Raw genomic sequence first — 23,687 nt, 5'->3', positions numbered from 1 at the left:
TCCCTACCCTTCTCCTCTTCCTCCTCCCTACCCTTCTCCTCTCCTCCCTCCCCTTCTCCTCTCCTCCCTCCCCTTCTCCTCTTCCTCCTCTCTCCCCTTCTCCTTTCCTCCCTCCCTTCTCCTCTTCGTCCTCCCTCCCCTTCTCCTTTCCTCCCTCCCCTTCTCCTCTCCTCCCTCCCCTTCTCCTCTCCTCCCTACTCTTCTCCTCTCCTCCCTCCCCTCCCCTTCTCCTTCTCCTCCCTCCCCTTCTCCTCTCCTCCCTACCCTTCTCCTCTTCCTCCTCCCTCCCTCCCCTTCTCCTCTCCTCCCTCCCCTTCTCCTCTCCTCCCTACTCTTCTCCTCTCCTCCCTCCCTCCCCCTTCTCCTTTCCTCCCTCCCCTTCTCCTCTCCTCCCTACCCTTCTCCTCTTCCTCCTCCCTCCCCTCCCCTTCTCCTCTCCTCCCTCCCCTTCTCCTCTTCCTCCTCCCTACCCTTCTCCTCTTCCTCCTCCCTACCCTTCTCCTCTTCCTCCTCCCTCTCCTTCTCCTCTTCCTCCTCCCTACCCTTCTACTCTCCTCCCTCCCTCCCCCTCTCCTCTCCTCCCTCCCCTCCCTTCTCTCCTCTCCTCCCTCCTCTTCCTCCTCCTCCCTCCCCTTCTCCTCTTCCTCCTCCTTCCCCTTCTCCTCTCCTCCCTCCCCTTCTCCTCTTCCTCCCCCTACCTTCTCCTCTTCGTCCTCCCTACCCTTCTCCTCTCCTCCCTCCCCTTCTCCTCTCCTCTCCTCCCTCCCCTTCTCCTCTTCCTCCTCCCTCCCCTTCTCCTCTCCTTTTCTCCCCTTCTCTCCTTCCTCCTCCCTACCCTTCTCCTCTTCCTCCTCCCTACCCTTCTCCTCTCCTCCCTCCCCTTCTCCTCTCCTCCCTCCTTCTCCTCTTCCTCCTCCCTCCCCTTCTCCTTTCCTCCCTCCCCTTCTCCTCTTCCTCCTCCCTCCCCTTCTCCTTTCCTCCCTCCCCTTCTCCTCTCCTCCCTCCCCTTCTCCTCTCCTCCCTCCCCTTCTCCTCTCCTCTCCTCCCTCCCCTTCTCCTCTCCTCTCCTCCCTCCCCTTCTCCTCTTCCTCCTCCCCTCCCTTCTCCTCTCCTTCCTCCCCTTCTCTCCTTCCTCCTCCCTACCCTTCTCCTCTTCCTCCTCCCTACCCTTCTCCTCTCCTCCCTCCCCTTCTCCTCTCCTCCCTCCCCTTCTCCTCTTCCTCCTCTCTCCCCTTCTCCTTTCCTCCCTCCCCTTCTCCTCTTCGTCCTCCCTCCCCTTCTCCTTTCCTCCCTCCTTTCTCCTCTCCTCCCTCCCCTTCTCCTCTCCTCCCTACTCTTCTCCTCTCCTCCCTCCCCTCCCCTTCTCCTTTCCTCCCTCCCCTTCTCCTCTCCTCCCTACCCTTCTCCTCTTCCTCCTCCCTCCCCTCCCCTTCTCCTCTCCTCCCTCCCCTTCTCCTCTCTCCTCCCTACTCTTCTCCTCTCCTCCCTCCCTCCCCTTCTCCTTTCCTCCCTCCCCTTCTCCTCTCCTCCCTACCCTTCTCCTCTTCCTCCTCCCTCCCCTCCCCTTCTCCTCTCCTCCCTCCCCTTCTCCTCTTCCTCCTCCCTACCCTTCTCCTCTTCCTCCTCCCTACCCTTCTCCTCTTCCTCCTCCCTCTCCTTCTCCTCTTCCTCCTCCCTACCCTTCTACTCTCCTCCCTCCCCTCCCCTTCTCCTTTCCTCCCTCCCCTTCTCCTCTCTCCCCTCCCTTTTCCTCAGATAGATTGCGGGGCACTCTAAAGTGACTCCTCTGATCTCCTCTCTCTCAGTGAGAATGTATTTATCTTCTCTCCTCTTTCTCTGCTGTGTAAGCTGGAAATCACAATGCTTAGGCTTTTTGTCCTTCTCCAAAAACTTGCTGTGTCTCCATCATGTATTTTCTTCACCACATCCCTCTCTCTTTTTCTCTCTTTTTCTCTCTCTCTCTTTTAATGCCAGCCAACAGTTTCTATGGAAACAGAGAGGAGCTTGGGGGAGTCAGCCTTGGGCTGCAGATGTGGCAGAGCAGGATCTTGAGAAAAGTGCAGAGAGAGAAGGAGTGAAAGAGAGGGGATTGGGTGAAAGGATGGGAGCTAAAGCTAAAAAGAATAGACTGACTGATTGATTGATTGATTGCCAGTATATTCAAATGTGAGTGTGAATTTTCTCATTGAGGGTGTATGAAATCTCTCTAACGTCTCATAAGCTGCGTTTACACAGGCAGCCCAATCCTGATCTTTTCTCCACTAATTGGTCATTTGACCAATCACATCAGATATTTTTCAGACCAGCATTATAGCCTAGTATCTACAGACGGTTCTCTCTCTATCCCCAGGCCTGCTGTTCTTGCCTTTCCAAGCCCTCTACAAGCCAATATTAATAACCATGTATTCACTGGACAGATATTGCTACAGTGAGGGAAAAAAGTATTTGATCCCCTGCTGATTTTGTACGTTTGCCCACTGACAAAGACATGATCAATCTATAATTTTAATGGTAGGTTTATTTGAACAGTGAGAGACAGAATAACAACAAAAGAATCCAGAAAAACGCATGTCAAAAATGTTATAAATTGATTTGCATTTTAATGAGGGAAATAAGTATTTGACCCCCTCTCAATCAGAAAGATTTCTGGCTCCCAGGTGTCTTTTATACAGGTAACGAGCTGAGATTAGGAGCACACTCTTAAAGGGAGTACTCCTAATCTCAGCTTGTTACCAGTATAAAAGACACCTGTCCACAGAAGCAATCAATCAATCTGATTCCAAACTCTCCACTATGGCCAAGACCAAAGAGCTCTCCAAGGATGTCAGGGACAAGATTGTAGACCTACACAAGGCTGGAATGGGCTACAAGACCATCGCCAAGCAGCTTGGTGAGAAGGTGACAACAGTTGGTGCGATTATTCGCAAATGGAAGAAACACAAAAGAACTGTCAATCTCCCTCGGCCTGGGGCTCCATGCAAGGTCCCACCTCGTGGAGTTGCAATGATCATGAGAACGGTGAGGAATCAGCCCAGAACTACACGGGAGGATCTTGTCAAAGATCTCAAGGCAGCTAGACCATAGTCACCAAGAAAACAATTGGTAACACAGTACGCCGTGAAGGACTGAAATCCTGCAGGTCCCCCTGCTCAAGAAAGCACACATACAGGCCTGTCTGAAGTTTGCCAATGAACATCTGATGATTCAGAGGAGAACTGGGTGACAGTGTTGTGGTTAGATGAGACCAAAATCGAGCTCTTTGGCATCAACTCAACTCGCCGTGTTTGGAGGAGGAGGAATGCTGCCTATGACCCCAAGAACACCATCACCACCGTCAAACATGGAGGTGGAAACATTATGCTTTGGGGGTGTTTTTCTGCTAAGTGGACAGGACAACTTCACCGCATCAAAGGGACGATGGACGGGGCCATGTACCGTCAAATCTTGGGTGAGAACCTCCTTCCCTCAGCTAGGGCATTGAAAATGGGTCGTGGATGGGTATTCCAGTATGACAATGACCCAAAACACACGGCCAAGGCAACAAAGGAGTGGCTCAAGAAGAAGCACATTAAGGTTCTGGAGTGGCCTAGCCAGTCTCCAGACCTTAATCCCATAGAAAATCTGTGGGTGGAGCTGAAGGTTCGAGTTGCCAAACGTCAGCCTCGAAACCTTAATGACTTGGAGAAGATCTGCAAAGAGGAGTTGGACAAAATTCCTCCTGAGATGTGTGCAAACCTGGTGGCCAACTACAAGAAACGTCTGACCTCTGTGATTGCCAACAAGGATTTTGCCACAAAGTACTGAGTCATGTTTTGCAGAGGGGTCAAATACTTATTTCCCTCATTAAAATGCAAATCAATTAATACAATTTTTGACATGCATTTGTCTGGATTTTTGTTGTTGTTATTCTGTCTCTCACTGTTCAAATAAACCTACCATTAAAATTATAGACTGATCATGTCTTTGTCAGTGGGCAAACGTACAAAATCAGCAGGGGATCAAATATTTTTTCCCTCACTGTATATCAATATTATTATTACTGTAACATTGGAGCGATTGGGAGCATCTATTCTCATTCATTTTTATTTCATACGACGACCTCTATTCCTCTCTCGCCCTGTCTTTCTTTCCCCCGCCTCTGCCCCCCCCCCCCCCTCTCTCAATTAAATTAAATTACATTTAAATTTAAGGGCTTTATTGGCATGGGAAACATATGTTAACATTGCCAAAGCAAGTGAAGTAGATAGTAAACAAAAGTGAAATAAACAATAAATATTAACAGTAAACACTCAGAAGTTCCAAAAGAATAAAGACATTTCAAATGTCATATTATGTATATATACAGTGTTGTAATGATGTGCAAATAGTTAAAGTACAAAAGGGAAAATAAATAAACATAAATATGGGTTGTATTTACAATGGTGTTTGTTCTTCACTGGTTGCCCTTTTCTTGTGGCAACAGGTCACAAATATTGCTGCTCTGATGGCACACTGTGGTTTTTCACCCAGTAGATAAAGGAGTTTATCAAAATTGGGTTTGTTTTCGAATTCTTTGTGGATCTCTGTAATCTGAGGGAAATATGTGTCTCTAATATGGTCATACATTTGGCAGGAGGTTAGGAAGTGCAGCTCAGTTTCCACCTCATTTTGTGGGCAGTGTGCACATAGCCTCTCTTCTCTTGAGAGCCAGGTCTGCCTACAGCGGCCTTTCTCAATAGCAAGGCTATGCTCACTGAGTCTGTACATAGTCAAAGCTTTCCTTAAGTTTGGGTCAGTCACAGTGGTCAGGTATTCTGCCACTGTGTACTCTCTGTTTAGGGCCAAATAGCATTCTAGTTTGCTCTGTTTTTTTGTTTGTTCTTTCCAATGTGTCAAGTAATTCTCTTTTTGTTTTCTCATGATTTGTTTCAGTCTAATTGTGTTGTTGTTGTTGTTGTCCTGGGGCTTTGTGGGGTCTGTTTGTGTTTGTGGACAGAGCCCAAGGACCAGCTTACTTAGCGGACTCTTCTCCAAGTTCATCTCTCTGTAGGTGATTGCTTTGTTATGGAAGGTTTGGGAATCGCTTCCTTTTAAGTGGTTATAGAATTTAACGGCTCTTTTCTGGATTTTGATAATTAGCTGGTATCGGCCTAATTTTGCTCTGCATGCATTATTTTGTGTTTTTCGTTGTACACAGAGGATATTTTTGCAGAATTCTGCAGGCGTCTCAATTTGGTGTTTGTCCCATTTTGTGAATTCTTGGTAGGTGAGCGGACCCCAGACCTCACAACCATAAAGGGCAATGGATTCAAGTATTTTTAGCCAGATCCTAATTGGTATGTCAAATGTTATGTTCCTTTTGATGGCATGGAAGGCCCTTCTTGCCTTGTCTCTCAGATCGTTCACAGCTTTGTGGAAGTTACCTATGGCGCTGATGTTTAGGCCGAGGTATATATAGTTTGTTGTGTGCTCTAGGGCAACGGTGTCTAGATGGACTTTTTATTTGTGGTCCTGGCAACTGGACCTTTTTTGGAACACCATTATTTTTGTCATACTGAGATTTACTGTCAAGGCCCAGGTCTGACAGAATCTGTGCAGAAGATCTAGGTGCTGCTGTAGGCCCTCCTTGGTTGGTGACAGAAGCACCAGATCATCAGCAAACAGTAGACATTTGACTTCAGATTCTAGTAGGGTGAGGCCGGGTGCTGCAGACTGTTCTAGTGCCCTTGCCAATTCGTTGATATATATGTTGTAGAGGGTGTGGCTTAAACTGCATCCCTGTCTCACCTCACGGCCCTGTGGAAAGAAATGTGAGTGTTTTTTGCCCATTTTAACCGCACACTTGTTGTTTGTGTACATGGATTTTATTATGTTGCATGTTTTTCCCCCAACCCCACTTTCCATCAATTTGTATAGCAGAAACTCATGCAAAATCAACAAAGCATGAGAAGACTTTGCGTTTGTTTTGGTTTGTTTGTTTGTCAATAAGGTTGTGCAGGGTGAATACGTGGTCTGTCATACGGTAATTTGGTAAAAAGCCAATTTGACATTTGCTCAGTACATTGTTTCACTGACGAAATGAACTAGTCTGCTTTCTCTCTCTCTCTCTCTTCCCCTCTCTCTCTCTCTCGCTCCCCTCTCTCTTTCTCGCTCCCCTCTCTCTCCCCTCTCTTTGCTCTCTCTCTCTCTCTCCCCTCTCTCTCTCTCGCTCCCCTCTCTCTCTCTCCTCTCTTTGCTCTCTCTCTCTCTCTCTCTCTCTCTCTCTCTCTCTCTCTCTCTCTCTCTCTCTCTCTCTCTCTCTCTCTCTCTCTATCTCTCTCTCTCTCTGCACCATCTCTCTCTCTCTCTCTCTCTCTCTCTCTCTCTCTCTCTCTCTCTCACCACCCCGTCCTCGCTCTCTCTCTCTTTCTCTCTTTCTCTCTCTCGCTCCCTCTCTATCGCTGCCCTCTCTCTCCCCCCTCTCTCTCTCCCCCCCTCTCTCTCTCACCACCCCCCTCCTCTCTCAATTCAATTACATTTCAATTTAAGGGCTTTATTTCACATGGAAACGTATGTTAACATTGCCAAAGCAAGTGAAGTAGATAGTAAACAAAAGTGAAATATTATGTATATATACAGTGTTGTAACAATATGCAACCTCTCTCTCTCTCTGTCTCTCTCTCTCTCTCTCTCTCTCTCTCTCTCTCTTTCTTTCTTGCTCTCTCTCTCTCTCTCTCTCTCTCGCTCCCTCTCTATCTCTGCCCTCTCTCTCGTTCTCCCCCCTCTCCAGGGCTTTCTGAGTCGGAGGCTGAAGGGTTCTATAAAGCGTACTAAGAGCCAGCCCAAACTGGACCGTAACTCCAGCTTCAGACACATCCTGCCTGGCTTCAGGAGTGTGGACAATGAGAGGTACAGTAGGCCCAATAGTTTTACATTACAGCCATTTTACACTGTGGTTATAGACTTAGTTTCAGATTGTGTGTGAGGGACTGTGTTGATACTGGATCTTTGCTTTGACTTTTGAGGGATTTGTGTCCTACACTCTGTGCGCTGGCGGCTCTGTTTTCTTTGGATGCGTCTTTGACTGATGGCTGGTTATGGAGGTCACTGTTGACATGCTTGTGTTGTCAGTGAAAACCAGCCAAGCTCTGCTCTCCAATCTGTCATTTCTACTCTCCCTATTCCCTCCCCCTCTCCGCTCTCCCTCTCTACTTCCCCCTCTCTCCACGCCCTCTTTCTTCCCTCCCTCTCTCTCTCTCTCTGGGCTGACTATGATGGATGTGGTCTCCTCTATCTGTCAGTGCTGTGTGTCTTAGTGGTGACACTGTCACCTCTGTGGCAATGTTGCTGCAGCATAGACTGGACCAATCAAGCCCTGGCTCTGTCTGTTTCACAGGTGATCTATGGCTAAACGTCACACATCTTACTCGGGACGCAGGTTCCATTTTTCCCTTAGCTTGCCATCCACCACCGGCTCCACTTGTTTTATCATGTGTCTGGTTTTTGAGAAAGCAAAGAAAATGAATTGTTCTGAATCTGTGTGGATAATTGGTAGACAGTCTCAGTCACAGTCATTCCTTGCCCAGAGCTAAGAGCTAATGATCCCAAGTAGGTTTCATCCCTGACAGTCTAAGTTGTGTTTTTACTGCTCATCCTACAACATTAGCACTTCTTATTTGACTGTCCCTTTTATTTGCGTCAGATAAAGACTTTCAGCTCTGCTGGCTCATTATGGAGATGAGGCGATCTGTCTGTCTGTGCTGGGTAATTATTGGAGTACTCTACTGTGTGTGGAGGTCTTCTCTGTCTCTTTCTCTACTGCTCTGAGCTTGTCAGAGGGCCTGCGTGTGTGTGTGTGTTTGTGTGTGTGTGTGTGTGTGTGTGTGTGCTGCTCTGAGCTTGTTAGTGGGTACTGCTATAGCTGGAGCCTGGTCCCACTCCTTTTAATGAGCCATTAGAATCAGGAGGTGTCATCATGGAACATTGTAAGTGTTCTATCTATGTAGAGCGGAGCGGAGTGCTGTTCTGTTCTGTTCTGTTCCTCCCTCTGTTTGGACAAATGATCTCATAGCTACATGGTTTTATCTCTTTCCGTCTTCCTCCCTCCCTTCTTCTGTCTCTTTTTTCTTTATTGTTCACTCTCTTCTCTCTCAATCTCCCTCTATCTTTATTCCCTTCCATTTCACACTCCATCTTTCTCCCTCTCTCTATCCTCTCTCTCTCTCTTTCGGACATTGGGGTTTGTTTCTGTCTTTTCTTGTGATAAAGCGCTCAGTGCAGAAGGCAAATATCGTACAGGAACTTGGACAGTTCAGGAACTCCTTATCTCCCCTACAACACCACACACACACAATGATTTTATGCACCCACCAACATACCTACACAAAAACTGATAATAGTTTATTTTCTACCATCCCAGTTGACACTGATGCCTTCCCCTACCAGTACAGCTTAGTGTGTGTTGTTAGCTTCCCCTGTAGAGTGACATGTGTAGAGTGACATGTGTAGAGTGACATGTGTAGAGTGACATCTGTAGAGTGACATGTGTAGAGTGACTTGTGTAGAGTGACATCTGTAGAGTGATATCTGTAGAGTGACATCTCATGTGAAGGCAGTTGGTGAAACTCCCCCTGTCTGTCAGCTCAGGAACAGGCTTCCCACAGGGCAGAGTCACATGCATTCACATACAACTGAACCTCCAGAATCATCTGAGGGAGGATTGGGCTGGAGGATAGAGGAGTAGGGAGGATGGGGCTGGAGGATAGAGGAGTAGGGAGGATGGGGCTGGAGGATAGAGGAGGAGGGAGGATGGGGCTGGAGGATAGAGGAGTAGGGAGGATGGGGCTGGAGGATAGAGGAGTAGGGAGGATGGGGCTGGAGGATAGAGGAGGACGGAGGATGGGGCTGGAGGATAGAGGAGGAGGGAGGATGGGGCTGGAGGATCGAGGAGGAGGGAGGATGGGGCTGGAGGATAGAGGAGTAGGGAGGATGGGGCTGGAGGATAGAGGAGGAGGGCGGATGGGGCTGGAGGATAGAGGAGGAGGGAGGATGGGGCTGGAGGATAGAGGAGGAGGGAGGATGGGGCTGGAGGATAGAGGAGGACGGAGGATGGGGCTGGAGGATAGAGGAGGAGGGAGGATGGGGCTGGAGGATCGAGGAGGAGGGAGGATGGGTCTGGAGGATAGAGAGGAGGAGGGAGGATGGGGCTGGAGGATAGAGGAGGAGGAAGGATGGGGCTGGAGGATAGAGGAGGAGGGAGGATGGGGCTGGAGGATAGAGGAGGAGGGAGGATGGGGCTGGAGGATAGAGGAGGAGGGAGGATGGGGCTGGAGGATAGGGCTGGAGGATAGAGGAGTAGGGAGGATGGGGCTGGAGGATAGAGGAGGAGGGAGGATTGGGCTGGAGGATAGAGGAGTAGGGCGATGAAGGAGAATGCAAACAACCATTAACAACACACATACAGACGCTCACTCACATGGTAAGTAGGAGCAGGAGCCTATCTCCTGTTTCTGTAGCGTGAAGCAGCTTGATGTACAGGTACACCCCCTGGACAGGACACTAGTCTATCGCAGGGCCTTACCCCCAATCTATTTCCTTAATGCTGAGTGCCAAGCAGAGACGCATTTGGTCCTATTTTTACAGTCTTTGGTATGACTCGGCTGGGGATCGAACTCCCAACCTTCCAATCTCAGTCGGACACTCTAACCACTGAATTGTCCCATGAAATGTGACACCAGGAGCCTGTCCATGTGTGTGTCTCTGGGGGCCCTGTCTGTCTGTCTGTCTGTCTGTCTGTGTCTGTCACTCAGAATGGCCTACAGATGAACAGCAGCTGGACAGCATTAAATATTCAACGCTGTTAATCAGCCACATGGCTGTGGAGATGGACAGACAGGAGGCACTAAAGCATGGATCCAGCCATGGTAGTGTACACACCACACCACACCACAGTGCACTCTTCAGTAGTAATGATAAAGGATGTGTTATGAAACAGAAGGGTACAGTACATCTCAGATGTGTGTGTAGGCTGATCAGAACAGTCAGTCTGTGTTGGAGACAGTTATTAGTAGTTATAGTTATTCACCACTAACCAGCCTTCTTACTGTACACCTCTGAGGAGTACCTTACTGTGTGTGCATGTGAGCATGCATGACTATCTCATGAAGGGAGTGGCAAAAGGTCTAATACACACATCTATTTAGCCTACTACTGATCTAGATTGTTTCCAGATACCAAGCTATCCTCTATGTATCCTCTCCATGGCCTAAGGAAAACAGTGTTATTAGGCAACACATTGAGTTAAACTCAGTGGGAGGTCTCTCTAATGGAAGTGTAATGACAAAGATAGTGAGGGGTCAATTCTTCCAGCCCAGAAGCCCTCTATAGCCTGCTATAGCCTGGTGGGTCTGCTGACAGCAGCTGCTATTGTCTGTCTGACTGGGCTACAATATGCAGACAGAATACAGCACATGGAAATAGCATGTTTGATAATATTTCAATACTGAAAGGTTTGTTACGGCTAGCTATGTAAGAACAAATTGATAACAATGCTGTGTTCTTCCATGATAGCTTGTAATTAATTTTATAAGATTATTATTTAAGAAGACGTTACAGAGAATAAGATGTGTTATTCTCATATGAACTACTTTCCCTGTGTTTCTGTCCTAACACTGGTATTCTCTCTGGTGCATCATGTCAGACAGATCCCAGTGTTACAGTGTGTATATAATGCAACACCATCCCTTCACTCTCTTTGTATCTTTAAGCTCAGAGCCAGAGGAACAGCAGCTCGTCAATGTGTGTGTGTAATGGACCTTGTCAGAGGTTTACAGTGGTGTCTGTGTTCATGCTGGGCTCACACCACGCTGTCACACAAACACTGCTGAATTAGCCTTCACTAATATTTATCTCAGTCATGTCATTCCTCCTTATTTTAACACACACACACCCACACACATGCACACACTAACTGTTTTGTTTTTGTCCCGTTTTTTGTCCCATCATCTATCGCTCTCTTTCTCTCCCTCCTTCTCCCCTCCCTCCTCTCCCTCCCTGTCCATCTCTTTGTGATGTGATTGTGTGTGGGTGTTCGTATTCATGGAGGGTCTGCGTGATTGGATTAGAACCACAAATTGTGTGTGCTGGGGGCTAGTTCAACTGTATGTCTGCAGCCAATCAGACAGCAGCTCTTTCTGATCTCTCTAGGGAACACAAATCACATTTCGGTTGGACCTCCAATAGCCACATTGCCACAGGATGGAGAGGAGTGTGTATGTGTGTGTGTGTGTGGAGGGGGGCTGTGTTTCTGCTGTGTTTCTGCCTGGATACCTTGCAGGTTTGTATGTGTGTTCCTGTGCAAAAGGTAGAATAAGGTCTTTTCACCTTGAGGTTATTCAGAACTGTGAATGTCTTAGTGAAACTGATCATTTGTCTCCAAAAAAATGAATCCAACAGGATTCAATTCAAAGCCAACCCACTGGGCACAGACGTCAATTCGGCGTTGGTTGAATAAGATGTCATTGAATTTCATTAAAATTACATGGAAACAATGTTGATTCAACCAGTGTGCCCAGTGGGAAGCCTCTCTGTTTCATCAGTCAAATGCAGTCCTGAGAACCATGAATCATTGAATTTCACGGACAACATGGCTGCTCCTTCGTGACAAATGTTGTTATAAAAAAAGGGATACCTTATATAAATACATTTGATTGCATTTGATTCATAGTCCCAACTCTCTCTCTCGCTCTCTCTCTTATTGGGTGTGTGTAGGCTTATACTGTAGTATACAGAGAGATGGGAGGGAGGGAATGGAGGAGGTGGAGAGATAAAGTGAGAGAGAGCGAGAAAGAGGGAGAGGTGTTTGTGTGTGTGTGCCTCAGCTCCTGTTCCCAGGCATCAATCCATAAATACAATAAACTGATGTCATTTAACGTTATTACATTCACTAAATATTCTCCAGGTGGTATCACTGTAATATCTATTCCTTATGTCATTATCCCCCTCTCTCTCTCTCTCTCTCTCTCTCTCTCTCTCTCTCTCTCTCTCTCTCTCTCTCTCTCTCTCTCTCTCTCTCTCTCTCTCTCTCTCTCTCTCTCTCTCTCTCTCTCTCTCTCTCTCTCAATTAAATTAAATTAAATTTAAGGGCTTTATCTCTCTCTCTCTCTCTCTCTCTCTCTCTCTCTCTCTCTCTCAATTAAATTAAATTCAATTTAAGGGCTTTATCTCTCTCTCTCGCTCTCTCTCGCTCTCTCTCTTGCTAGCTCTCTCTTTCTCTCTCTCACTCTCTCTCTCTCGCTTTCTCTGTCACTCACTCATCCCCCCCTCTCTCTCTCTCGCTCTCTCTCTCTCTCTCTCTGACTCTCTTTCTCGCTCTCGCTCTCGCTATCTCTCTCTCTCTCTCTCGCTCTCTCACTCTCTCTCTCTCTCTCTCTTGCTCTCTCTGTCTTGCGCTCTCTCTCTCTCTCTCTCTCTCTCTCTCTCTCTCTCTCTCTCTCTCTCTCTCTCTCTCTCTCTCTCTCTCTCTCTCTCTCTCTCTCTCTCTCTCTCTCTCTCTCTCTCTCTCTCTCTCTCTCTCTCTCTCTCTCTCTCAGTGCTCCTGTGGGTGTAGCTGTTGTTGGGAGGATGTGTTTGCTATCTGGTGGCTCTGCTACATTAAACCCACACACACATACACATACATACATACACACACATACACATACATACACACATGAGCTCTCACATCAAATACTCACAGGGCTTTAAATCGCTTCAGTGTCACACCTACAGAGATGTGACACACACACACACACACACACACACACACACACACTTAGGGGATATTGAATAGGGTTTATTGATAGGTTTATTCAGTCATTGTCTCATGCTTTCATTCCTTATTGTCCCATTCATTGATTAATAAAATATGGTATGAATGCACATAGATTGGTTAGCAATGTCAGTTGGACAGCATTGTTGGAACAGCTAACGATCCAATTCTATTTGTAAATAACATACATCAAATATCACATGCAGATTACATACAGAATAATGTTGGAATACTGTGTTGTAGGCTACAGCTCTGTTGTACACTAGATGTGTTGAGGGCAGGGAACGGTTTATCAGAGAACACTGTGTATTCCCCCTCTTTTATTACCCTCTTCCTCTCTGGCGCTCATCTATTATTCAGAACCATCATTTGGTTTAGCTGAAATGGAGCTGTGAGGAAACAAATGGGTTTGATGTGATGTGAGGCTGGGTGCAGGGCAGGAACACATGCAGCTTAGTTGAAGACCAGGGTCCACATGTATCAAGCGTCTCAGAGTAGAAGTGCTGATCTAGGACCAATTTAGCCTTCTAGATCACAAAGAATACCTCATCCTAGATCAGCACTCTGAGATGCTTGATACATACAGCCACAGTCCTGTATGATGGAGAGAGGACAGTCAATAACACGTTAAACTTCACGCCTCTAATTCACTCATTATTGTTGTGATTATGAATATTACTGTTCTGCTGTTGCAAGATTGTCATTCACTCTTCCTCATTTCTATCTTTTCCCAGATAATATAGTCATTATGAAGTCATAGGACAGTATAAAAGGTTTAGGAGCGGTTGGAGTTGTTATTATTTAAAAGTTGACTTCCTCCATTGTAGCTGTTTCAACACTAGCTAGTCATTTACCTCAAGGACATACAGTACTCAGTCTAACCTTCTCTCTCATTGTTATGCTTGTCAGTAACAGGATGGTCCCTCAATGCCAACTGCTGCTGTGTTGTAGTGATAGCCTACCTTGTTCAAGGTAAAAAGTACAGAAAGCAATACATTGTAGACAGTGTTGTCCAGGGATAGACTGTCTGGAACAGAGAGTTCCTTACCTCCCATCTCATTTTCCTTTTATGAGGCCTGAGCTGTTTAATGGCTGGCTGGTGATGTAACGTTAATGTTTCATGGTCACTGATTGCCTGTTCATACATAGCCAGACTCCTTTGACATTTTGCTGGGAGAACAAACATCACACAGACTACGAGGAAAGAGACTAAGAGACTTAGAAGCGGTACAAATATGAGAGTCGTCATAATATGAAATGTCGTAGGATGACAATATGTTTTATTTTCAGCCACCAAAATGCACATCAGAATGTTCAGGGCAGCATGACTTGGTTGAGTGTTTCTGTTGTGTGTGTTGTTGTTTTAAGTGACTTGGTTGAGTCTTTCTGTTTCTGTTGTGTGTGTTGTTGTTTTAAGTGACTTGGTTGAGTCTTTCTGTTTCTGTTGTGTGTGGTGTTGTTTTAAGTGCTACAAGTAACAATTTAGGGAAGAGGAGAGGAGAGTGAGATATGGCTGATTTGACATGTTTTAATATCCCATTTTGGATCCTAACTGCTGGTGTACAATGTGTGTGTGAGAAGTGTGTTTGTTGTAATTGTTGTGAATCCTGCCAGACACATTCCACAGAGAAAGACAGTTGCGTATTGATAATAAGGAGAAAGCCATTGCAGAATGCCACATGACTTGTTCAGTCTCCTGATCAATGAAGCAAACTCTCTCCTGTCTCTAAAACCCCTAAAAGTGTCTTAGCTTATAGTCATTATATTAATAGAAGGTGGTAATAAGAGCAGCTCTATGTAGGGGCTGTAGCTATAGGCTTAATAATAATGGCTGCTGTTTTACACTGTATTTATGTATGTGGTCAGAGTCAGTCAGCCTGCTTCAGCCTGTAGGTCACTGCCCTGAAGAACACAACAGACACCTCTTAACGCTTGCAGCTGCTTCTCTGTGTCACGCGTGCTGTAGGTGGGTGTAGTGGTGGAATCAAACGCAGAACACCGAAGGATAGTCCAAACAACTTTAGTAAATCTCCAAACAGGAAAAATGACAACACTTGCCCGAAGGCAAAAATACGCACAAAGGCGAATAAGCAAAAAGCGCACTAACAGGTGCGTAACGCTCCAACGCAGTGGAGGAAAGCTCAACCGAGCGAAAGGGCGAAAATAAGCCCAACACACGACAGACCAAAATCAATAACACACAACACTAGACAAACACAACGAGAAACTTATAGGACACTAATTACGCTAAACGAGAACAGGTGTGACAACAAACAGACAAAAGCAAACGAACATGAAACATACAACGGTGGCAGCTAGTATTCCGGAGACAACGAACGCCGAAGCCTGCCCGAACAAGGGAGAGAGGCAGCCTCGGCCGAAACCGTGACAGTACCCCCTTGACGCGCGGCTCCAGACGTGCGCCGACTCCGGCCTCGGTGACGACCCGGAGGACGCGGAGCAGGGTGCGTCGGGTGCCCACGATGGAATTCCGTCAGGAGAGACGGGTCCAAAATGTCTCTCCTCGGCACCCAGCACCGCTCCTCCGGACCGTACCCCTCCCACTCCACTAGATACTGGAGACCCCCCATCCGACGTCTCGAATCCAAGATGGACCTCACGGAGTACGCCGGTGCCCCTCGATGTCCAATGGGGCGGAGGAGTCTCCCTGATCTCACTTTCTTGGAGTGGGCCAGCTACCACCGGCCTGAGAAGGGACACATGGAACGAGGGGTTAATACTTTTATATTCAACAGGTAGTTGTAATTTATAACACACCTCGTTCAACCTTCCCAGGACTTTAAATGGCCCTACAAACCGCCGACCCAGTTTCCGACAGGGCAGGCGGAGGGGCAGGTTTCTGGTAGAGAGCCAGACTCGATCACCAGGTGCGTACACCGGTCCCTCACTGCGGTGGAGATCGGCGCTCGCCTTATGACGTCGGAGGGCCCGCTGCAGGTGGACGTGTGCAGCGTTCCATGTCTCCTCCGAGCGCCGCGCCCACTCATCCACCGCAGGGAGCCTCGATCTGGCTCTGCTGCCAAGGTGCCAGAACCGGCTGGTACCCTAACACACATTGGAAAGGGGGTTAGGTTAGTGGAGGAATGGTGTAGGGAATTCTGGGCCATTTCGGCCCAGGGAACGTACCTTGCCCACTCCTCCGGCCGGTCCTGGCAGTATGTTCTAAGAAACCTACCCACATCCTGGTTCACACGTTCCACCTGCCCATTACTCTCCGGGTGGTAACCCGAGGTGAGGCTCACCGAGACCCCCAACCGCTCCATAAAAGCTCTCCAGACTCTGGAGGTAAATTGGGGACCTCGATCAGACACAATATCCTCGGGTACCCCGTAGTGCCGGGAACACATGGGTGAATAGGGCTTCGGCAGTTTGCAGGGCGGTGGGAAGGCCCGGCATGGGGAGCAAACGACAGGCCTTAGAAAACCGGTCCACAACGACCAGTATAGTGGTATTCCCCTGTGAAGGAGGAAGGTCAGTAAGGAAATCCACCGAGAGGTGGGACCATGGTCGTTGTGGAACGGGCAGGGGTAGTAACTTACCCCTAGGCAGATGTCTAGGCGCCTTACACTGGGCGCACACCGAGCAGGAGGAAACATAAACCCTCACATCCCTTGCCAACGTGGGCCACCAGTACTTGGCACTAAGACAGTGCACTGTCCGGCCGATACCCGGGTGTCCAGAGGAGGGTGACGTGTGAGCCCAATAAATCAATCGATCCCGAACCTCGAGCGGAACATACTTCCGACCCTCCGGGCATTGTGGTGGACTAGGGTCGGTGCGTAACGCCCGCTCGAGCTCAGCATCGACCTCCCACACTACCGGGTGCCACCAGACACGACTCCGGCAGTATGGGAGTGGGCTCCACGGACCTCTCCTCCGTGTCATACCGCCGAGACAGCGCATCTGCCTTACCGTTCTGTGACCCAGGGATGTACGTGATCTTAAATGTAAACCGGGTCAAGAACATATTCCATCTAGCCTGCCGAGGGTTTAGCCTCCTCGCTGCCCGGATGTACTCCAGGTTACGGTGGTCCGTCAAAATGAGGAAAGGGTGTTGAGCCCCCTCAAGCCAGTGCCTCCACACCTTTAGGGCCTGTACCACGGCTAACAGCTCCCTGTCCCCTATGTCATAGTTTCGCTCCGCCGGACTGAGCTTCTTGGAATAGAAGGCACAGGGGCGGAGTTTAGGTGGCGCGCCTGACCGTTGTGAAAGCACGGCTCCAATACCGGCCTCAGACGCGTCCACCTCTACCTGAAATGGTAAAGAGGGATCCGGATGCGCCAGCACTGGAGCCGAGGTAAACAGGTCCTTCAGCCTCCCAAATGCCCTGTCCGCCTCGGCAGACCACTGCAGGCGCACCGGGCCCCCCTTCAAGAGAGACGTGATGGGAGCTGCCACCTGTCCAAAACCCCGGATAAACCTCCGGTAGTAATTCGCAAACCCCAAAAACTGCTGCACCTCCTTCACAGTGGTTGGTGTTTGCCAATTACGCACGGCTGACACCCGGTCTACCTCCATCTTCACCCCTGACGCAGACAACTGATACCCCAAAAAAGGGAGACCGACTCCTGGAAAAACAGACACTTCTCTGCCTTAACATACAGGTCGTGGCTCCACCAGCCTCCGCAACACTCTGCGCACCAGGGCCACATGCTCGACACGGGTAGGCGAGTACACGAGAATGTCATCTATGTACACCACGACCCCCCTGCCCCTGCATGTCCCTGAAGATCTCATCCACGAATGATTGGAAAACTGACGGAGCGTTCATCAACCCGTATGGCATGACAAGATACTCGTAATGGCCCGAGGTGGTACTAAAGGCTGTCTTCCATTCATCGCCCTCCCTGATGCGTACCAAGTTGTACGCGCTCCTGAGATCTAATTTAGTGAAGAAACGCGCCCCATGCAAGGACTCAGTCATGGTCGCAATCAGCGGGAGTGGATAACTGTACTTCACCGTGATCTGATTGAGACCACAGTAATCGATGCACGGGCGTAAACCACCATCCTTCTTCTTCACAAAAAGAAACTCGAGGACGCAGGGGAAGTGGAAGGCCGTATGTATCCTTGTCTCAGAGATTCGTCTATGTAAGTCTCCATAGCTTTCTTCTCCTCCTGAGACAGAGGATACACATGGCTCCGTGGGAGCGCAGCTCCTGCCTGGAGGTCTATCGCACAATCTCCCTGCCTATGGGGCGGCAACTGCGTCGCCCTCGACTTACTAAACGCAATAGCCAAATCCCCATACTCAGGGGGGAACGTGCAATGCGGGCACCTGGTTTGGACTCTCCACCGAGGTAGCCCCTACGGAAACGCCTAAACATCTACCCACACACTGGGCAGACCACTCCATCAGAGCCCTCTCCTGCCACGAAATAGATGGGTTATGGGTACTCAACCAGGGCATGCCCAGCACCACCGGATACGCAGGAGAGTCAATCAGAAATAGCTGAATCATCTCCTGATGACCCCCTGCGCACACATCCTAAGTGGCGCAGTGACCTCCTGATCAAGCCCGCTCCCAACGGACGGCTATCTAGGGCATGAACGGGGAAAGGGACATCAACAGGAAGAAGGGGAATCCCTAAAGCTAAACAAAACTTCTTATCAATAAAATTCCCAGCCGCGCCTGAATCTACCAGCGCCTTATGCTGGGAATGAGGTGCTACCTGTGGAAAACTCACAGGCATACAGAAATGTGCAACAGAGAGCTCTGGGTGAGTGGGGCGCCTACTCACCTGGAAGGAATCCCCAGTGCGGGACCTGTCGTCCTCTCCCCTAGGAGGCCATCCCCAGCACCTAGCCGCGGTGTGTCCTCCCCCGACCACAGTTGGTGCAGGGGATGGACCCCCTAGTAAGCCGACCCCTCCTCTCTCTGGCGCCAGCGCCCCGAGCTCCATAGGACACGGCTCGGAGGCGCTGGAGGGTGAAATGGACGGACCCCCTCGGGGCGTCCGCGGGTAGCTAGTAGGTTATCCAGCCTGATGGACATGTCGACCAACTGGTCGAACGAGAGGCTGGTGTCCCTACAAGCCAGCTCCCGACGGACGTCCTCTCGTAGACTACATCTGTAGTGATCGACGAGAGCCCGATCATTCCACCCTGCATCTGCCGCTAGAGTCACGGAATTCGAGGGCGAACTCTTGGGCACTCCTCCTCCCCTGCCGGAGGAAGACCAGACGCTCCCCCGCCGCTTTCCCCTCCGGGAGATGGTCAAACACCGCCCTGAAGCGGCGGGAGAACTCGTCGTGCGTGATGGTGTCCGCGTCGATCCTCCTCCACTCCCGCGTTGGCCCATTCCAATGCCTTCCCGGAAAGGCAGGAGATCAGGGCGGACACGCTCTCATGTCCCGAGGGCGCCGGGTGCACGGTGGCCAGGTACAGCTCCACCTGGAGAAGGAATCCCCTGACACCCGGCCGCGGTTCCATCGTAGGCCCTCGGGAGCGAGAGTCGGACTCCTCGGGGTTCCGGTGCGGGAATGGGCGGACTGGCCGATGGTGCTGGCAGGGAGGGTGGCGGTGGAGGCGTTCCCCAGCCTCGGATGGTGGTGATCACCTCCTGCAGTGCGGTCCCCATCTGCAGGATCTGATCCCGTTGTTCCCGGACCTGGTCCTCCAGCGTCGTCTGGGCTGCTGCGGCTCCTGCTGATTCCATTATTGGTGTGTTATTCTGTCACGCGTGCTGTAGGTGGGTGTAGTGGTGGAATCAAACGCAGAACACCGAAGGATAGTCCAAACAACTTTAGTAAATCTCCAAACAGGAAAAATGACAACACTTGCCCGAAGGCAAAAATACGCACAAAGGCGAATAAGCAAAAGCGCACTAACAGGTGCGTAACGCTCCAACGCAGTGGAGGAAAGCTCAACCGAGCGAAAGGGCGAAAATAAGCCCAACACACGACAGACCAAAATCAATAACACACAACACTAGACAAACACAACGAGAAACTTATAGGACACTAATTACGCTAAACGAGTACAGGTGTGACAACAAACAGACAAAAGCAAACGAACATGAAACATACAACGGTGGCAGCTAGTATTCCGGAGACAACGAACGCCGAAGCCTGCCCGAACAAGGGAGAGAGGCAGCCTCGGCCGAAACCGTGACACTCTGATTGCTAGGTGAACACTCATACACCTCAACCCCTCTTCCCTCCCAAAACAGAATGAGGATAGCACCATTGTCATAGAAACAATGCAATCAGTATTGATTTTCATTTTCATCAAGGCTTTATTAGTTATAATAAAATGTCCTTTTTAATAAATTGTTATCTTGATGCCTTGTGCGTTTGTGTTTGTGTTTGTGTGTTTGCGCATGTGCGGTTTTGCTAGGGTGTTGTGGACGGGGATGGTGGATGGGCGTAAGCATCTGCCTCCGATGCAAGGTTGCATGTTCGAATCCAGCGATTCTTGTTTTAAGCCTATCCCAAACCTTAACCCTTACCTTAACCATTCGGAGTTAATGCCTAATCTTAAAATGTCAGAGTTAATGCCTAAACTTAACCGTAAAAATTTTGAGTTAATGCCTAAACTTAACCTTAAACACTTTGAAATTTGACGAATGGAACAACTTCTAAATTCGACGTTTGAGAAACATGGAGAGCTTGTTGCTCAGAGATAGTAGAGTAGACCATCTCAGGGGAGCTCCAGACCTGCAACACTTCTCTGCTCTGCTGTGCTCTGCTGAGGACCTGCTATCCCAGAGGCCTTTGCAGATGAGCTGGCTAGAAGCAGAGGGGGAGTCTGTTCTCTGACATCCTTCCTTTGACCGCCTCCTGCATTATTTGTGTCTGTTGACTCCTCTACAGATGTTATGACAGTGGGTTAGTCTAGTAAGACATTTATGAACAATTTTTTTTTTCATTTAGCAGACACTCTTATCCAGAGCCACTTACAGGAACAATTAGGGTTAAGTGCCTTGCTCAGGGGCACATCGACAGATTTTTCACCTAGTCGGCTCGGGGATTAGAACCAGCGACCTTTCGGTTACTGGCACAACGCTCTTAACCACTAAGCTACCTGCCGCCCTATGTTAGTGTTGTAATGGTAGCATTGACCCCTTTGTAAACTGTATATTAGTGTTGTGATGGTCACATTGACCCCTTTGTAAACTGTATATTAGTGTTGTGATGGTCACATTGACCCCTCTGTAAACTGTATATTAGTTTTGTTTTGGTAGCATAGACACCTCTGTAAATTGTATATTAGTGTTGTGAATGATGGTAGTGTTGAGTGCTGTGTAAACTGTAGTGTTGACTTTTGGACAGATGGTTGACCATGTGTTGGTCCAAGCTGATGTTTAAAGCAGGGCTGAGAGATCCCCTTCTCCTCTTCTCCTCTTCCTCTCATCCTCGCCTCTTTTGCTCATCTCTCCTCTTCTCCACTCATCTCCTCTCTTCCAATGATCCCATTCTCCTCTCCACCTCTTTTCTCATCTCCACCTCTCTCTCTTTCTCTTCCTCTCCTCTCCTCCTTTCCTCCTCTCCTCCTGTCCTCTCCTCTCTTCCTCTCCTCTCTCCTCCTTTCCTCCTCTCCTCCTGTCCTCTCCTCTCCTCTGCCTTCTCCTCTCCTCCTGTCCTCTCCTCTCCTCTCTCCTCTCCTCCTCTCTTCCACTCCTCCTCTCCTTTACCAGTGTAATGAGTTCTAATAGAGAGGGCCTGGGTGTGATCTGAATACTGAACACACCATCAGAGGAATCAAACGGACAGCGCTCTGAAAGGACTGCTCACACACACTCATTAATCCTCATACAGACACACTCACACACACACCAGCCGAACCCCAGCTCCTCCAGATGATTATATAGAGCTCAGTAGATGTGACAGCCCAGATGGTGCTCTCTGACAAATCAATCAAATCAAATTGTATTTGTCACATGCTTCGTAAACAACTGGTGTAGACTAATAGTGAAATGCTTACTTACGGACCCTTCCCAACAATGCAGAGAGAAAACAGAGAAAGAATAGAAAAATAATAACACAAGGAATAAATACACAATGAGATACGATAACTTGGCTATATACACAGGGTACCAGTACCGAGTCAATGTGCAGGGGTATGAGGTAATTTAGGTAGATACACTACATGAACAAAAGTATGTGGACACCTGTTCATCGAACATCTCATTCCAAAATCATGGGCATTAATATGGAGTTGGTCCCCCCGTTGCTGCTATAACAGCCTCCACTCTTATCGGAAGGCTCTCCACTAGATGTTGGAACAGTGCTGCGGGGACTTGCTTCCATTCAGCCACAAGAGCATTAGTAAGGTCGGGCACTGATGTTGGGCGATTAGGCCTGGCTCGCAGACGGCATTCCAATTCATCCCAAAGGTGTCCGATGGGGTTGAGGAATGGTATCAAATACATCAAACACATTGTTTCCATGTGTTTGATGCCATTCCATTCACTCCGTTCCAGCCATTATTATGAGCCGTCCTCCCCTCAGCAGCCGCCACTGGTTTCCACTTAACAATAACAGCACTTACAGTTGACTGGGGCAGCTCTATCAGGGCAGAAATTTGACGAACTGACTTGTTGGAAAGGTGCCATCCTATGACGGTGCCACGTTGATAGTCACTGAGCTCTTCAGTAAGGCCATTCTACTGCCAATGCTTGTCTATGGAGATTGCGTGGCTGTGTGCTCGATTTTAGCAACAGGTGTGGCTGAAATAGCAGAATCCACTAATTTGAAGCGGTTTCCACATAGTTTTGTATATATAGCGTATGTACAGTTGAAGTCGGAACTTTACATACACTTAGGTTGGAGTCATTAAAACTCGTTTTTCAACCACTCCACAAATTTCTTGTTAACAAACTATAGTTTTGGCAAGTCGGTTAGGACATCTACTTTGTGCATGACACAAGTAATTTTTCCAACAATTGTTTACAGACAGATTATTTCACTTATAATTCACTGTATCACAATTCCAGTGGGTCAGAAGTTTACATACACTAAGTTGACTGTGCCTTTAAACAGCTTAGGAAATTCCAGAAAATTATGTCATGGCTTTAGAAGCTTCTGATAGGCTAATTGACATCATTTGAGTCAATTGGAGGTGTACCTGTGGATGTATTTCAAGGCCAACCTTCAAACTCAGTGCCTCTTTGCTTGACATCATGGGAAAATCAAAAGAAATCAGCCATGACCTCAGAAAAAAAATCTTAGATCTCCACAAGTCTGGTTCATCCTTGGGAGCAATTTCCAGACGCCTGAAGGTACCACATTCATCTGTACAAACAATAATATGCAAGTATAAACACCATGGGACCACGCAGCCGTCATACCGCTCAGGAAGGAGATGCGTTCTGTGAGATGAACGTACTTTGGTGCGGAAAGTGCAAATCAATCCCAGAACAACAGCAAAGGACCTTGTGAAGATGCTGGAGGAAACAAGTATAAAAGTATCTATATCCACAGTAAAACGAGTCCTATAGCAACATAAACTGAAAGGCCGCTCAGCGAGGAAGAAGCCACTGCTCCAAAACTGCCATAAAAAAGCCAGATTAGGGTTTGCAACTGCGCATGGGGACAAAGATCGTATTTTTTGGAGAAATGTCCTCTGGTCTGATGAAACAAAAATAGAACTGTTTGGCCATAATGACCATCGTTATGTTTGGAGGAAAAAGGGGGCTTGCAAGCCGAAGAACACCATCCCAACCGTGAAGCACAGGGGTGGCAGCATCATGCTGTGGGGGTGCTTTGCTGCAGGAGGGACTGGTGCACTTCACAAAATAGATGGCATCATGAGGAAGGAAAATTATGTGGAGATATTGAAGCAACATCTCAAGACATCAGTCAGGAAGTTAAAGCTTGGTCGCAAATGGGTCTTCCAAATGGACAATGACCCCAAGCATACTTCCAAAGTTGTGGCAAAATGGCTTAAGGACAACAA

General features: G+C 48.4%; 1 protein-coding gene across 7 annotated transcripts in view; it reads left to right on the top strand.

The window, feature by feature from the left end:
- The window catches only part of LOC121582699 (disabled homolog 2-interacting protein-like), a 203,612-nt gene that overhangs the window by 82,332 nt on the left and 97,593 nt on the right, over positions 1 to 23,687 (top strand). For all 7 annotated transcript variants that reach the window (XM_041898714.1, XM_041898710.1, XM_041898709.1 and 4 more), the window contains one exon: positions 6,749 to 6,867. Coding sequence is in view for 6 of the 7 variants with exons in the window: in XM_041898710.1 (XP_041754644.1) it covers positions 6,749 to 6,867 (119 nt within the window). In the remaining variant the exon portion in view is untranslated. The remainder of the gene's footprint in view (positions 1 to 6,748; positions 6,868 to 23,687) is intronic.

Source organism: Coregonus clupeaformis, chromosome 15, assembly GCF_020615455.1.
Source record: "Coregonus clupeaformis isolate EN_2021a chromosome 15, ASM2061545v1, whole genome shotgun sequence".
Lineage (NCBI taxonomy): Eukaryota > Metazoa > Chordata > Actinopteri > Salmoniformes > Salmonidae > Coregonus > Coregonus clupeaformis.
The sequence above is the reverse complement of the archived record's forward strand: the minus strand, read 5'-3'. Positions and strand labels throughout refer to the sequence as shown.